At 33.6% G+C, this 17267-nt stretch overlaps 1 protein-coding gene across 1 annotated transcript in view; it reads left to right on the forward strand.

Annotated features, from left to right (window-relative positions):
* LOC139705751 (rap guanine nucleotide exchange factor 6-like) overlaps positions 1 to 17267 on the forward strand; it is a 159766-nt gene that overhangs the window by 76471 nt on the left and 66028 nt on the right. The window contains 1 exon segment of the mRNA XM_071612120.1: positions 11813 to 11945. Within this exon segment, the coding sequence (XP_071468221.1) occupies positions 11813 to 11945 (133 nt within the window).

Consider the following 17267-nt stretch of genomic DNA (forward strand, 5'->3'; position numbering starts at 1 on the left):
ATAGGAGAAGGGTATAACATAGCCCTTCCTTCAGAAAAGCTAAGAAATAGACAGGATAGGCAGTTTGAAGGCAGAATTCCTGGGGGGCACCAGTAATTAGAGTGAACCACATCTGATAACTACAGAGATTCATTTCAGATGTTCAAGTTAGGCATGGGAGGAAAAGGGTGTCGAAAAGCTTGCTGTGTTCGTTTAAAAGGGCTGTATATTACCTCTGTCCACTGCAATGTGCATCATTTATTCATTAATTTTTCAAAAGGATTCAAGTGTTTTACTATGTAAATCAGTACCTTTAACAGTTTATATTTCAAAAACCAAACAATTACAACTAATTTACTGAAATGAGTGCCTGTTCATTTTATTTCGTACAACTACAGAATTTTTTTCTTTTGTTCCTTGCCTTTGAAATTTGGTTTCTCTAAATTGTGATTATGTTTCACTGTACAGATGGGGGATAGACTGTATTACTATGCTTGAGATTAGTATATATCTGGTTTTTCTTACTCATGTTTTTTTTTCATAATGCCTAGAATGTATATCTTCTGATAACCTGTCATAATCCATAGTAACCTTTTTCCTTCTTTCTTGTTTATGTTATTACTTACTGAAATAAGTGGTTTATGTATAGTCAGTTTAGTAGCAATCAGAACCTTATCTTTGGTTTTCTACACAACATAATTTGAAATATTCCAATTTATTTTTGTTTATAGTTTATACAGTTAATGTTAATTTTAATAACTGTATAGCATTTACCTTTTTATAAAACTATATTGTAATGTTTTGAAACTTTGTAGTAGTTTAAAGGGTCCTCTAAAAGATTTCATCAGTATGGCTTAGTATCATGGCATTTCATGTGCAGGGGAAGTGTATTCACAAATGGCTGTTCTTTGGTGATGATTCTAGACATTGTGTAGATCAGGACATTCTTCCTTGTTGCAGTTACTTCATTAGAATTGGTAAAATAACAAGGTGAGGTCATGATAAAATTCTGTGTGATGTAAGTGAAAAATAGCTTATTCTTAATAAATTACTATTCTCTCAAGGGATTTTCTTTCTTCAGTAATTAATTAAAAGGTTAAGTCGGTTTTTTCTGAAGAAACAATTTTGTGTATCATCAGGATGCTGTGAATTCATATGCTGAGTATAGAATTTGACCTGTTTGTTTCTTTTCATTGTAGTGTTGTTGCACAGGGAGATTTTGCATAATAGGATCATCATATAGTTTTTTTTCTAGAATAGCAGATATTATGTGGTGATTGGTAGAATGAGAAGGATGATGTCACCTTCACTTACAAGCCAAACTGAAGGAAGAGTTTTGTTCCTTTATTGAGTTGGCATAAACCACAGTATATCTAACATATGGCATTATGGATTGTGTTTTACATGCTGTACAGCAGTTTTTTAAGCTGTTAAGAAGTGACCATCCCCTTGCTCAGCTTGAGGTCCTTCTTTGTGTGATACCAGCATGATTTATAAAATGGGAAAGGTTTCCATTAGGATTTTGCTTTTTGATTTGGCTGTAATTTATCCTACTTACACTGTATGTGAATTGAAATTGAATTATATTTGAGTCCTGTTAGAATGATTATGAAGTACAAAATTTTGTCTTTTTGCCAATTTATCTTCAGCAAAAGTTTGTCTTCATCCATATACAATGATTTTCCATTTTAAAAAATGATTAATATATTTTAATTTATATTCAAATGCTTAATATGTTTCAGGTATCAACTCGGTTTGAATTAAATTGAAAAAATGCATTTGAGCTTGAAAATCAACCTGAACAAATCAAATATTCCATGTTTTACATTTAGAAAATTAGTCATGCTTATTTTATTTGAAATTTAATTTTATATTTAAACTTATATTTTATGTATCTTCAATTTTGGGGAAAAAAGAGTTCTTGCATTTTTGGAATCATAAGTTTATAATTATGTATTTTGAAGCATGACTTGTCTTTGTTCAGGATAATACTTAGTTTTACTTAGTTACATTCTAGTTATATAAGTAGCAGCATAATTTCAGATTGGCAGTATAGTGTTGTTCAAAAAGTGACTCAGACTTTGCCCAAGGGGTATTAAGGAACCCCTCCCTCCTTACCCTCCCCCCTTCTTGAGCCCAATGACAAGGTGTTTCTTCTGTAGTAACTGGAATCCTTTGTTAAAACTTGTCTTAATCTCCTTTTATGATGCATACCCTCACTCACTAAATTAAAAATATTAGGTGAATAAAGAAAAATGGTTCTGTTGCCTTAATTTGTTTACTGATTGTTATTCTCGGAATTTTGCAATTTTGCTGCCTGGACCTGTAACTATTTTATCATTGGTGACTGTTTTCCTTTAGCCATCGAGAAGCACTATTATAAGCTTAAGTGCTCAGGTGGGAGTATCTGCAGTTGATGCCTTGTGGCAGAAACATGAAGAAAGAAGAAGTGTGGGTACTAGAGTTATTGTTCTTTTCAGATAGGAGAGGGTGTGGCAAATTAATATTTTTCTGTAATTTTTAAAGAAAAAATGAGGCCATTTCCTTTTAGTTCAAGCTCATATTGGAAGGAGGTTTAATCATTTTCTCCTCTGACTCCTTCTGAGTTTTGCTGACCTCTCATCTCTTTCTAGGAATTTAGCAATGGGCCACAGAAAGGTACTATATTATACAGATTATTATTCTTTTAAAGGAGTTGGTGCAGTGCTGCATCTTTTGTTCTGAGGATTTTTTCAACTTTTTCTTGAAAGAATGAAATTATATTTATTAAGCTTTACTATTCTCATATAAATCTTAGCACCAGTTTTTATATTTTTAATGTTAGAGTAGACGTGAAGATTATACCTTTCAGAACAATTGTTAGATAAAAAGCAAGTTTCGTCAACAAAAATCCCTCAATTAGTATTGTTACAAAATACACATGTGACATCTGAGTACTAGACTGCCTTATGTATTTGGAATGCAAGAGTATCTCACCAGAGCTAATTATTTTCCCTTGGGAGGACAATGCTGTGTTAAATTTGAATAATAATTTACAAGTATGGCTTCTGAAATATAGCTTTATATCAATGTACAGAATTAAAACTCAAAATGGATTTTTAAAACAAATGCAAATGGTGTGTAAGTGAATTTTTTTCTTACAGAATTCAGCTTGCTGACATGTCTCATTGAAAGAGAGAGAGAGAGAGAGTGAGTGAGTGTGTGTGTGTGTGTGTGTGTGTGTGTGTGTGTGGTGTTTTCAATAAATTGCTCTTTGGGCTACATCTGCAGATACAGTAGCCAATTGATCTAATGCAGTTTCTGAAGGCTTTCTGTACAGGTGATGTCATCCTTTTAGCTCTATTCTCCTCCCACTCTCTTTCCTTCTTATTAGATATTTCATCTTACTGCAGAGCATAGAATCAATAGGAGCTTCTCCTTAGGGAACTGCTCTGAAACAGACAAGGACAGTAGGAATTAAGACACTAACATAGAATCTTGCTTTATCAAAAGATGAAGTGTTTTTGTACCATATTATACATAAATTTTTAACCAGAAAAGCCAGACTTAGATCAACAGCACTGTCTTACTGATGCATTAGAACAAGAAGCAGTACTGCAGAGCTGAAAACAGTGCTTGCGAAAAGAGGAAATAATATGAATTTTGGAGATTTCTCAAGCATTCTACAGGATAAACCTCTTATGGCATACATTCTTCCTAACTACTATTTGTTCAGTGGGGTTTTTTTAATTTTTAACCTCTGATGGTTATGCATATAAAGAAGAAACTTTTAATCTTTAGGATACAGTATTTTGGTTTGCTTCAGATGAAGAAGGATACTGCAGTGCTTATTCTACAGACTGAAATAAGTTGAAGAACAAACAGCTATAATACAGAGAAGAAAGGTTTCATAGAATCCAGGAACACCAAATCCAGATTTGGTGCATGTTGCCTTATTTGCTTTGATTGGTACAGTATTAACTGTTAAGCTACCATGTTGCATGTCTGGTGCATGTCTGTGCCAGGTGCCTGAGGACACATGTAAATGTCCAGACAGCCAAAATTCTAAACTTCTTTATTTACCATGATTTGCTTGTTAAAGTGAACATTCTAATAAGGACCATTACAGTTATTTAGAACAATACTCTTAAGCTTCTGAAGGCTCCTGATTCAGTTTGTAAAGGGGTTTGGAGAAGCTGCGTTTATATAATACTACAGTGGTGTATGATTTGTAAAAAGAAACGTAACAATTTTGTCAACATTCTCATCCGTGTGGCTCTGAAAAAGAAACTACCCTTTCCAGCCTAGGAAATGGCTTTTCTTGTGCGCTGTTATGCCAATTGTCTTCAGCCATGGGCCTCCAAAGTAAGTAATTATTATTTTCTTTGAGATTGATATAATACAGTTATTAAATTTAAATTATATTTTGAATTATAAATTAGCCTTACCATGCTATTTTCTAAAACTTGAAGAACTACAAAGCAGCCTAAAAAGCTCAATATTATTGCTATTTTATTTTTAATTCAAAGAAATCTGAGACAATTTGAAAAGTATCTTTTAAACAATCTGTTGTCTTGAAAAATATAGTGCATTTGATGTGTACTCTCTTCAGACTGAATTGTCATTTGTTTCTGGCCATTACTATACTTAAACTATGGTCATACTCTTTTAACTTGAATTTATTTTGTTGCTTTACTTTCTTCAACAGCTGGTATATTTAGATATATGAGTGAAATCCTTATATTTTACAACATTTTTTACTAATATGGTGCTAGAGATAAGTTATGATTGAAGAGTACAGTTTTTTGAAGATTAGGTGGTAATTCGTAAGCAGTGAAATAATATGAAAAAAACACTATGAATGTAAAAATATTTAATAGTGTTATGAAGTATTTTTGAAGTAGTAATAGATAAACCTTTTGTCATTTTAAAGCAAACATATTAACTCTGAAAATAGCAAAATGCCACATATAGAAAATGCTAGGTTGTTGCAAAATACATACTGTAATTCAGTAAATTTTATTGTTCATAGTGGCTATTCATAACATCTGCAGTTTTATGCCACTTGAGTCATCATTCCTGTCTTGTGTGCTAATTTCAAAACAAAAACAGGTGTATAAATTTTTAGTGTTATATAACTGTTTTAGAAAATATTTTAATAATAATATTGAATGTTAAAATTTCTTCATGGATCTCTAGAATAGAGACAGAAGCCCTTTTCAGGAAGGTATGAAAGTCTTTGTTTAAAGGTTTCCCTGTTGATGGTGACTAAGGGAGAAATACCCTGGCAGCATCATGGTGTACTGTTTTATTTGGCTTAGCTCATTGTATATCTTTTCTAAAGGCATCTTCTGGAAGGACTTAAATTAGCTATTCATTTGACAGATAGCTGATTCTAATGTAAAGAGATGGAAAGAAATCTAGATACACAATCTATTCATGCTATTATCTGCACATATTTAGAGGATAGCCTCTTTAGTGCAAATGCCACCTGTGGGGCCCAAGCATTACTGAAGCTTGATAGTGGCACTACTAAGGTTTCAAACTATGTGTGGAAGGTAAATGGGTGAGACCAAATCAGGCAAAACTTAACAATGAAGCCTAGGGGTTGTTTTTTAAGATTACCAACAAAAACACTTTGGAGGTACTAATAGACAACTTTTGATCAAAAATTTAGCAAGTATAGAAGAATTTATAAAAGTACATGTCTTCTTTCCTATCTCCAGTGTTACTACTGACAGAATTTTAATCTTAAATTGTGATGACACATTAAGCCTATCATTAAATTTTTATTGCTTGGTACTTCTGATTCCCTAATACATTTTCTTGTTTTTAATTTAGTGATCTATGTATTCTGCTTATGTTAGTTAGTATTTCACTGCTAAAATTCATTTATTTTCTTTATTTTCTTGCTAAAATAAGTAGTTCTATCATCAAGGTCCTTAGGGGATGAATCTTAAGTCTTTATATGTTCAAGATTCCTATTTATATTTTATCCTTAAAATGATGTTGAGTTTGACATAAAATAACAAGTCCAATATCTTTTCCTTTTAGGATTTTGAAAAAGCTAATGTACTGTCTTCAGCTGATAAGAAGTCTAAGCTTATTATAATTTTTGTTATGTTACTTTAAGTAATCTGTTTTTCTTCTTGTTAGTGGTGGCTAGTTATGTTTTTATTTGTTTTATCCTTGATGCTATCAAGTTTTATCATAGATTGTCTAATGTTTTGTTTTCTTTCCCCTTCTTGGTACTTGAAGGACTTTAACAAAAGTTGAAGATTCTCATTTGTCTTCAGTTATGAGAACTTTGTAGTTTATGGAGAAAAAAAATTACAATTGCTTCTTTTCTCTAGTCTCTCCACATACATCTTGGAAATCAGAGTCTGTCAGTAATGTCTCTAAACATTTATTTCAGTTTCAGTTTCTGACTCACTAATTCATTTTCTATTTGTAACCAGTACTAGTCATATTTTAGATTTGTAAGTTTAACCGTGTATTATATTTGGAGTCTGTTAAATGATGCTTTTCCTAACTACCTTTGTTTTCATTTTATGGATGCTCTTCTTTTTCCTTATTGTTTTATTAGCTCCTTCTTCAAGTATAAATCCTTCTCTTGGTTGTGTTTTTGGATTTCTTTCAGAGTGGTTGACTTTTCTCAGGGAAGGTTTTAGTTGGGGGCTTGCTTTCGTGGTCTACTAGGGTTGTTTAATGGGACTGTTTACTAGGTGGAAGAGGCAGACCACTTGGGTTTCTGTTCTCCTTCTTTTAGGTGCTTTTGGAGTCATTAGTCATTGGAAATTTATGCAAACCTAAATCATTTCTCAGCCCATATTACTTTGATTGTCCTCATCATTTGACAAAGCTGATTGTTCCCTCCTTCAGAGACTTTCTTCAAAATAAAAGTCTTCACCATGACCTACAGGGCAATGTGATGTCTTCCTCTCTCCCAGCACTCCTTCTTACTCACTCCACCCACTGTGGTTTCCTTACTTGTTCTCAAACTTGACAAGCATTTTTATACCTACTTCCTCTTTTCTCAATGAGTCTATCTGCCTTTACTTTTATAAATGTTAACTGTAAATATTGATTAAAATTTTCTCTTTGGTTTCAAAAAATATTAAAGTGGGAAGAAATGCCTTAGAATTAAAAAATAATAATAATTAGATCATTTAACTCTCATCTTTTACAAAATAATGAGGAATGCGCTAAATTTCACCAGTAGTTTTGCATGCCTCGGGCATAGTACTGTGATGATCTGGTGGATATACCCAGGGCTAATAAGATTGGATACAGTTGTCTCCTCTGGGTTTTTCAGAAATTTTAGACTGTCCACAAAATAAACTGCAGACTACTTTTTAGATCTTGGAAACATGACCACCCCCCACCACTCCCACCCCTACCCCCCTCAGCTGACACTTTTCTGCATATGTCACTCTGTCAAGTCCTAGAAACTTATAATTCTGGTGGTTCACTTTTAATTTCATAAAGCTTCCATCTTCTTGTGCCTTGACTAGTGTCTCTTGTCCCTCATCTGTGTGATTTTTCTTTTACTTCATCTTCTGTGTTTTCAGAGTAGTCTCTTCCAACCACTTACTTGCTTAAAACTATTTGAAGGTTTTCTTTTAGTATGGAAATCTATGCCCCCAGGAATGCCATATCTGGCGTCTCCTACAATCCTCCTCTACATCCCTACCTGAGATATATTGGATTGCTTATGGTTTCTGAATACAGCATGTCTCTAGCCTCACGCCATTCAACAGAAATATAATATAAAAAATAAATTGTTTAAAAAAAATTTTTAAACGCTTGTAGTTGTAGATGGATAGCATACCTTAGTTTGTTTATTTATTTTTATGTGGTTCTGAAGATCAAACCCAGTCAGTGCCTCACACGTGCCAGGAAAGTGCTCTAACACTGAGCTACAACCCCAGACCCTAATAGAATTATTTTTAATGTCTAACCTATCCAAAATATTATTTCAATAGGTAATAAGATATATAATATATATACTTTTAAAATATAAAATACTAATAAGGTATTCTACTTTTTTTGTTATTGTTTCAGGTCTTCTAAATTCAGTCCATATTTTACACCCACAGCACGTCTGTGTCCGAACTATCCTTGCTTGAAATGCTCAATATGTGTGACTGGTGTTACTGTGTTGAGTGCTATAGTTCTGGGTCTTGGTCAGCACTGTTTAGTCTTGATTATTCCCAGGACTCATCTTGAACATTATTAATTCTTCCTACTATCTATCCAGTGAGAATGAGGTCTAAGTTACATTTGTTATTTTAACTTAAAAAAAAAAAAAATTGAATCTCCCAAACTCCCAAAGATTCAATTTGTGTTGTGGCCAGCATCAAGTATACACTAGGTGCTCCTAGTTCAGCAGAGGGAAAATTAGACCACCAAGCCTGTTAGAAATGTTTTATATTTATAATAAATTAGTAGAGGGTAGAGTTCTGAAATGTCTTCCTTTAAGCAGCACATTGGCACTTTTTAATATGTATCCAAGAATTAAATTTATATCTTGGTCATTTTAAAACTAACAAGTAAGTGACTTGCAGATAGTCACAGAAATTATGTTTTTAAAGGAAGTTTTAATAATGCAGTTTGAAGTTTAACTGATTTTTGAGGATTGCTGTTCTATTGGAGAATTGATTTTTTTTAAGTATATTTAAGTACATTTTTAGGGTTAATAATATATAGTATTTATTATTTTTAGAACTCACTGAAAGCTCTTAAGTGAAATAATGTTTGAGTATGGCTTGTAAGGGACTAAAAGTTTCACATAGCAAAAAATATCTTAAGATTCTTGGTTGTGGCAGATTATTCTTGAAGGCTAAGTTTTTAAAACATGAAGTAGAACTTAGAACATGCATGTAACATTATTTTTATGCTATATGTGTCTGCATTCCAGTTGATCTCCATACTTCTTTTGCCCTTCTATGCTGAAAATATTTCTCATGACCATTTCTTGGCCAAACATGTAAATTGCCCTCTAAATTTTTCTTGGAGGGATACCTGGGATTGTCCTAAAATTAATTGTCATGTAAGTATTTATTTCTTTTTGGATATATGGAATTATCCAAAAGCACTATTTCACATTTGTAGGATGCTGATAAGAATATTGAGGAAAAGTAACTTTGGAGAATCCTATGTGAAAGAGATTTCTTTTTTCTGGGACTTCCTGACTCTTCCATATATACATTTGTTATCAAAAGAGTAGAGAGGCATAAGAATATCATTGTTTTCCAACAGCCATGGAACCAACCGATTTGCTTTAATTGTTTTTACTTTTGCAAATACTCATGGATTTTATCTCCTGGAATGGCTCTAAACAATTGACAACACACTATGCTGAGTGAAATACTGAATATGCATATGCTAAATTTCTTTTTGTTTCCTGTACAGAAGATCAAATGAAATCTCTAGTCTGTTCAGATATCCTTGGAAACCTGAACAGCAAAGTGTTCGGAAGTCAAATATATTCATTCATTTATGCTGTACATACTTAATGAGCAGACATGTATGCAAGATAGGTATCACTATGCCAGGCCTTCATTTGGTAATAAAAGGGGGGGGAATATTAACTTTTATTTATTTATTTATATATATATATATAGTATATATATATATATATATATATATATATATATATGAGAGAGATACAGAAAACATGAGTTCCACATTCAGAGCAGTAGAGTGAAAATGGAACTTTTTAAATCTTCAAAATATACACTATGATAGGTTAAGCATTTAAGACTTGAAATCTTTCTGTTACTGCAACAAAACATTGTCTGCTGAGAAATATAGCTGCTCTTAATGTCATTGTTTTTCCCCCAGATCTATAGTAGCCTATTGAAATCAAATTCAAAATTCCCACATGGTATTCATGATTGCTTTCTTTCTGTATAGTCTCTCCTCAGTATCTCTCTGTCGCTATATCTTCAGTCAAGAATACCCTATATACACTTAAATAATGACTGTGTTCAAGCTCAACCACATACTCCCACCCCCTACCCCACCATGTAGGCTCCAGTAGAGGATAAAAGTTCAAATCTGGGAAATGTATGAAGGAGTCTAGAAAATGGGAAAGTTTTGCCAGATCTGATGGACTGAAAGGATGAGAATGAATTGAGTTTGCTGATGAAAAGTCAGCTCTTGAAGTCCAGGCTGGATCAGGAAGAAAAGGAAAAAGAGCAGATAAGCTACAAGAGAAAGTTAAAGGAACCAATAATTTATTTTGAAGGAACAGAACCTTTTTATGTTACTTCATTTGTTATAAAGAAAATAGAAATTATTGAGTATTGAAAAGAAATTGATTTAGAGTCAGTTTGCCTGGGTGTCATCCCAGCTTTTCTGCTTTCTAGCTGTGTGACCAAGGGCAAACATTATACTTTCTCTAAGCCTTGGTTTACTAATCTGTCAGTTGGGTATAATAATAGTATTTACCTCTTCTAGTTCTTTGATTAGAGTAGGTAATCTGTATAAACGACATGTAAAGTGTATTTGCTACTGTTTATGTATTTACTACAAGTAAGAAACACTCAAATGGTAACTGGAATCACCAGTCATTATTGTTCCTATCCCTTAGGAAGTTTGGGGGAATGAAGTCTGTTTTCTTTGATATAGAAAGCAGATGGTATTTGCTTATATATACTCTCTGCTCTTAAACTAAGCTGCTTAAAACCATGTTGATCTGACCACCAACATCCCTGGCACAAAGTATAGTATCATAGAGAGTGCTAGAATCAAATAGGACCTGGGTTTGAATCCTAATTCACTACTTCTTAAGGGTGAAATTGGGAAATTATATAATCTTACTGCCTGCGTTCTTTATCATAAAGTAGGAATAATAATAATAACCTGCTTTTTAGGGAGTCGTGAAATGAATATCAGTCAATACATTATAAGCATTACCAAACCTATTTCCAGACTTGTTCTTCTGGCTTTGTTTTATTACTCTGGTATCACTTGTATGAATGACTTAGTCTTATTACTTCTTCTCTTGGTTTTCTTACTTAGAAGTCTTATAGTGTTATAACATCTCCTATCCTGGCCAGGTGTAGTGGCACATGCCTGTAATCCCACCGGCTTGGAAGGCTAAGACAGGAAGATGGAGAGTTCAAAGCTGGCCTCAGCAAAAGCGAGATGCTAAGCAACTCAGTGAGAAGACACTGTCTGTAAATAAAATACAAATAGGTGGCAGTAGCACATGGGAAGATGAACTCTCCCTGTTTTGTTAACCCCTTTTCTTTGGCTGTATTTGATTACAGTATAAGATGTTCTTTTTTTTTTTTTTTTTAAAGAGAGAGAGAGAGAATTTTTTAATATTTATTTATTTTTTTAGTTTTCGGCGGACACAACATTTTTATTTGTATGTGGTGCTGAGGATCGAGCCCAGCGCTCGCGCGCATGCCAGGCGAGCACGCTACCCCTTGAGCCACATCCCCGTGTGTGTGTGTGTGTGTGTGTGTGTGTGTGTGTGTGTGTGTGTGTGTGTGTTTAATAGTATTCCTACGCTTTACAATGGGAATAGCTGATATTTTTATTTGGTAGTAAAAAGGGGTGAGGTTTGTCCTCTGAAATACCATTAGTAATGGCAATCTCTTTTGAAAAACGTTCAGTGATCTTGCTACTCTGTTAGGTTTGCCTAATCATTTTAGAAAGTGCCATCTGCTTGTTACTATTTAAAAGATTTTTAGTAAGAATGAAAAATTTAGGTTAAAAATGAAGTTGTACAGTAATGTACATAAAATGAAAATGTGCTGCAAAAGTGACATTATATTAAAATCTCCTAAAAACATAAAGTTTGACATTTAGAATAACTAAAATTATTTTTCTTCTTCAGCTTCCAGCTGATCTTACCAAGATGCACCTCACAGACAACCCCTCATCCACAGGTGACTCATGTGTCTTCTAGTCAGTCTGGTTGTAGCATTGCCAGTGATTCTGGGAGCAGCAGTTTATCTGATATCTATCAGGTAATATCTTAGGATTATGTGCTGTGCATATAGCGTTTTTATTCTGCAAAATACTCTGTGCCTATGCCTTAGATGGTCATGTATCTTTTAATTAGAATATGAAATTCAAGCATAAGGTCTTTGCAAAAGTATGTTTTATATTCTGTTTCAAATTCATTAGTCTAATTAAGAAGATGATCTATATTTTGAGAAGGATTTAGTATAGTTCAGTAATATATGACTGTAGCATTCTCTCTCATTTTTTTTTAATCCAGGCAAATCTATCTTAATATATAATGCTTTGGTTAAAAAAGAAAGTAAGAAAAGTTTTTTGAAACCCCTGAACTCAAACTTATAAAAAGGTTGATATTTAGTTGTATAAGTCTACTAACTATAAGTCATGAAGAAATTTACAGTTGTTTATGAATTGTAAAGACTATTATTATATAACATGAATTACATAGAAAATTAGTAAATTTGCAGACTTTCCTATTCTTAAAACCCCAATAGAAACTTTTAAACTTACTGAGATTTTCAGTGATTGTGTAATAGAAAGAGGGGCTCTGGAAAGACCCATAAACAGAGAGAATCCTCACAAAACCCTGCTGAGGTTAAATCCAAATTAGGTTCAAGTCAGTGCAGTGTTTCATGATCCTGATAGTGGAATGTCTGTGAGATTTTATTTAATATAAGATGTTTGGAACAGTTCTCTAGGTATGAGTTTTTATGTCCTGAAGTCCAGTGGTGGTTGATGTCATAGATTATAGAACATAAAACATAAAACACTTCTAATAAAATAAGTAGAGGATACATGGTATTCATGGTTAGTTTATTTGAAATTTCAGATGTACTATATAGGGCTGAGTAGTAGAAATTTAATGTGAGCCACATATTTAATTTTGAAATTTCTAATAACCATATAAAAAAGGAAACAAGTAAAATTTAATTTTTATAATGTATTTTATTTAGCATAGTATATCCAAATGTTATGACTTCAACATAAAATCAGTTTTAACATTATGAATTATTTTGTGTTCTTTTTTTCATGCTAAGTTTTCAGAAGACAGTTTAATGTTAACTTATAGCACATCTCAGTTCAGACTAGCCAGAGTTTAAGTGCCTAGTAATCACATGTTAATAGTGGCCACCCATAATACTGATCTGTAGAAATTAAATCATTTGTAGTCTGAAGGAAATATTTTAGACTGCACTTTTATGGAGTTACCCAGATTGAGATATTTTAGGAAAATCAGCTTTCCTCTATGGAGAGAAGTTTGTAGGCAGAAAAAGCTTGCATTTTTTGGTTTCTGTCTGGCTTTTCTCAACAAAGGTCATTTCTGTGGCCATCCACATCTTACTGTTTGCCTTTTATAGTGAACAGAAGAAAGAATTAAAAAAAAAAAAAGGTGGGGGAGACTTAGAATAATGCAATGGCTCTGGGGCCACTTACTGTGTTTGTGTAGTTGTGGGACTCAACACATTCTACCTCTCCCTAAAGAAGTATCTTGTGAAAGAATTAAGAGTCCTTGCACACACACAGCACCCAAAAAATGATAGTAGAGCTCTGGCTTCTCTAGTTTCTTGTGTTTTTCCAGGGAGGGAAACCCTGAGGAGAATTAAGTTCAAGGATGCAGCTTTAAATTACTCTCAGGATAAGTTAGTGGAAATATCTAGACCTTGCTAAGAGGCACTGTACTTTGAATTGTGGTGGTAACAAATTATAGGAACCTTGTTTCTCTGGGACATTCCATTTGTAATCTTGATTATCTTTTTGGAGCAAGGAGTCCTGGTAGTTGTGACAAAAGGGACAAAAGGACAGTATAGAGATTGAGATTCAAGGTCAGATGTAAAAGCCGGTATTTTATTTTGAGTTAGAAAATGAGCTATCTACAACTAGTATCTCTGCAAATATGCTGGAGGAGCACTGCACTTACATTTGCATCTACAGATTACCCACCTAGCTGGCCAATCTGAGGCTGGACTGAAGTACACTTGGTAGTTTTGTTTGGACTCTTATATTTCAGGATAATGCCTATTTGTGTTACTGCCCTGCTTCCAACCTTTGATGTATCTTCTTCTTTCTCAGTAATACTTTGTGGGGTTTTTGTTGTTTTTGTTGTTCTTGTTCTTGTTTTTTTCTTTCTTTCTTTTCGTACTAAGGTTTGAACTGAACCTGGGGTTTGTTACCACAGAGCCACGTCTCCAGCCCCTTTTATGGTTTTATTTTGAGCCAAGGTATCATTCAGTTGCTTAGGGTCTAAGTTGCCGAGGCTGGCTTTGAACTTGGTATCCTCTGCCTCAGCCTCCTAAGCCACTGGGATTATAGGCATGCACCACTGAACCCAGCTTCGATTTGTCTTATAAGAGATTCGTTTTAAGATGGACATTGATAGATATCTTTGCCAGATGGCCTGCACAACAAGATGACACTTTGTCATATCCCAGAGACAGACTTTGAAAGTTATCATTGGCTCTTCTCCCTCAATCATTTCATTCATCACCAAGTCATCTTGGTTCTAATTATTATGTGTGTTTCATGTAATTAACATGTAATTTACCCTCCTTTATTACAACCTATATGAAGACAGATCACTTCCATTACCTAAGAAAGAACACTATGCCTTTTTGTCCCCCCTTCTGATCCATAACCCCCAGCAACCACCAATCTTTTTTTTTCCCCTAATAGTTTTTGTATTTTCTAGAAAGGCATATAAATGAAATCATATGGTTTTAAAAAACATGATGCAATGAAACTTTCAGATTAACCAATAAAATAAAAGTAAGTTTTAATGAATTTAGGGAGATTGAACAGGTAAAGGGAATAGAAATTAAAATTGTATAAAGAGGAACTCAGAAATTTAAAGGAGAATATTATGGTAGTGCTATTGTGACATGTTTGAAACAAATCACAGAATCAGTCTTGAAGCAAGACATGGAACTTTTGTTTCACCAGAAGGAAAGGGGGCTGCAAGCAGGTCACCTGTGTACCCCGTGACACCCTTCAGAATTTGGGCATCTCTTTTATATCCAAAGCCACAATCTACCAGTAAGTCAAAACCATACAAGATACGAAGTGGGTCAGAATTCAGGGAACAGCACATTCCCCAATAAAAATGGGGACTAAAAGGAGAATACCTTACATTATATAAAAATAAAAGAAACATTTTTTAACCACTATGTGATGTTAAACAGGGTGTGCAAAGCAGGATGGCAGAGGCAGGGTTTTCTCATTGGAGAAGTGGGGATTTTGGTTTTGGTGGGGTTTTTTTGTTTTTGTTTTTTTAAAATATGAAATGGAGGCTCAGGGTAAAATGGAGTTTGTCTGGTCAAGGCACATATAGTTTGGCCCCTAACAGTGCTAAATCAAAATGCAAAAATGTAAAATCTTTAAGAGTAGCCAAAGAAAGTAAAAATTCTCAAACTGTTACACTCAGGGCAGTACTGAAAGAAATGCCATAAAAGTTAAAACAAAAACAAGCCAACATATAAAAACAGAAGGGAACAAAAAACCACTACAAATCTAAAAAATACACATGTCTATATACTTATATATATTTCTATACATAGAATGTACACTGAATTCAAGAGCATCAATTGACATCATTACCAGTGTTTTCTTACTGGTGGTAGGTTTGTGGGTAGTTTTTATTATGTTTCTTAAGCGAACATTATTATTTCTGTTTTTGACAAATCTTAAGGAGGATATAAAGAGTGTATTGTTAAAAATAAAAGTTGAAAAAATGTGAGAAAAGAGAAAGGATTAATTACTAAAGGGTAAAAGGAATTAAAAGCGAATCAGAATGATAAAATGTGCTTCTGAAAAATGCAGGATTTCTAGACCTACAATTTTTTAAAACCCTTGGATTAGGTTAGTAATATCAGTGAACCAAATTGTGTATGTTGTGTGCGTGCACATGTATTTCCAACCAGATCCTTGGGAATAAAGCAAAGAGAGGAAGAGTTAAATATCAGTACTGGTCTCTTGGTATTTCCCTTGACCTCAGACTACATTGGCAATACTTAGAAAACTGAATATACTTGATTACAAGTGTGTATTGCCAGTACCTTAAACAGCAATAGTTTAATTGTCTGGAGCACCTAACAGTAACTCTTAGCAGGAAAACTGTTTATACCATTTTATATTGCCAAATACGTGGCTAAAAATCTATGCATTTCCACTGAGCTATATCCCTAGCATCCTATTCATTTCCTTCTTCAGAGTTTTTATGTCTTATTATTTAAAAATAGAAACTCTTGGCTCTCAGAGAAAGTTATTTACCACAGTTTTGGGGGTGGGATGCAAGGAATTGTTTCAGTGAATATGTTTATAAAATCAGATTAGCTTATAACGTTTGGCTGAAAGTAGGTTAGGATGTTGGATTATTCTTGGATGAAATAGTCTATGCATTATCAGAGTTCTCTAAAAGAAATGCTTCTTTCTAGATTTCTTTTTCTCTATATCAGTCCTTTTTCAATAACAGGAAAATTGTGAAATACTGACTCTTGAAGAAAATAATTTGTCTTTTCATTAACTCATTCTTAAATAGCCTGAGGTACACATTCATTCTCCACCTGTCTTTTCTTAGTTTCTATGTGGAAAATAAATGTGTTCCTAAAACTTTGTTATGACAATAACACAATTCCTTAATTTATGACTCTACTGACAGTCTTGTCAGACAAGACTGTCACTTTTCCACAGGTATCTTTTTTTTTTTTTTTAATTTGTTTGGTTACTCCCATTTTTTCAACTCCCATTTAATTTGCAAGAATGTTTGAATCACATCACTTCTATATTTAAAAAGTGTTTAGAGAAAAAACTTTTTAGATCGAATCCATCCCATTTATTGATTCTTGGTTTTAATTCTTGTGCTTATAGGAGTCCTATTAAGGAAGTGGGGGCTTAATCCCACATGATGAAGATTAGGGCCTACTTTTTCTTCTATTAGTCACAGAGTCTCTGGTTTAATTCCTGGGTCCTTGATCCACTTTTGAGTTGAGTTTTGTGCATGATGAGAGATAGGGATTTAATTTCATTTTGTTGCATATGGATTTCCAATTTTCCTAGGACCATTTGTTGAAGAGGCTATCATTTTTCCAATGCATGTTTTTGGCACCTTTGTCTAATATAAGATAATTGTAATCTTGTGGGTTAGTCTCTGTATCCTGTATTTTGTACCATTGGTCACTAGTCTTCTTTGGTGCCAATACCATGCCGTTTTTGTTACTGTTGCTCTGTAGTATAGTTTAAGGTCTGGTATAGTGATGCCCCCTGCTTCACTCTTCCTGCTAAGGATTGCTTTAGGTATTCTGGGTCTCTTATTTTTCCAGATGAATTTCATGTTG

The sequence above is a fragment of the Marmota flaviventris genome, chromosome 5 (genome assembly GCF_047511675.1).
Source record: "Marmota flaviventris isolate mMarFla1 chromosome 5, mMarFla1.hap1, whole genome shotgun sequence".
Lineage (NCBI taxonomy): Eukaryota > Metazoa > Chordata > Mammalia > Rodentia > Sciuridae > Marmota > Marmota flaviventris.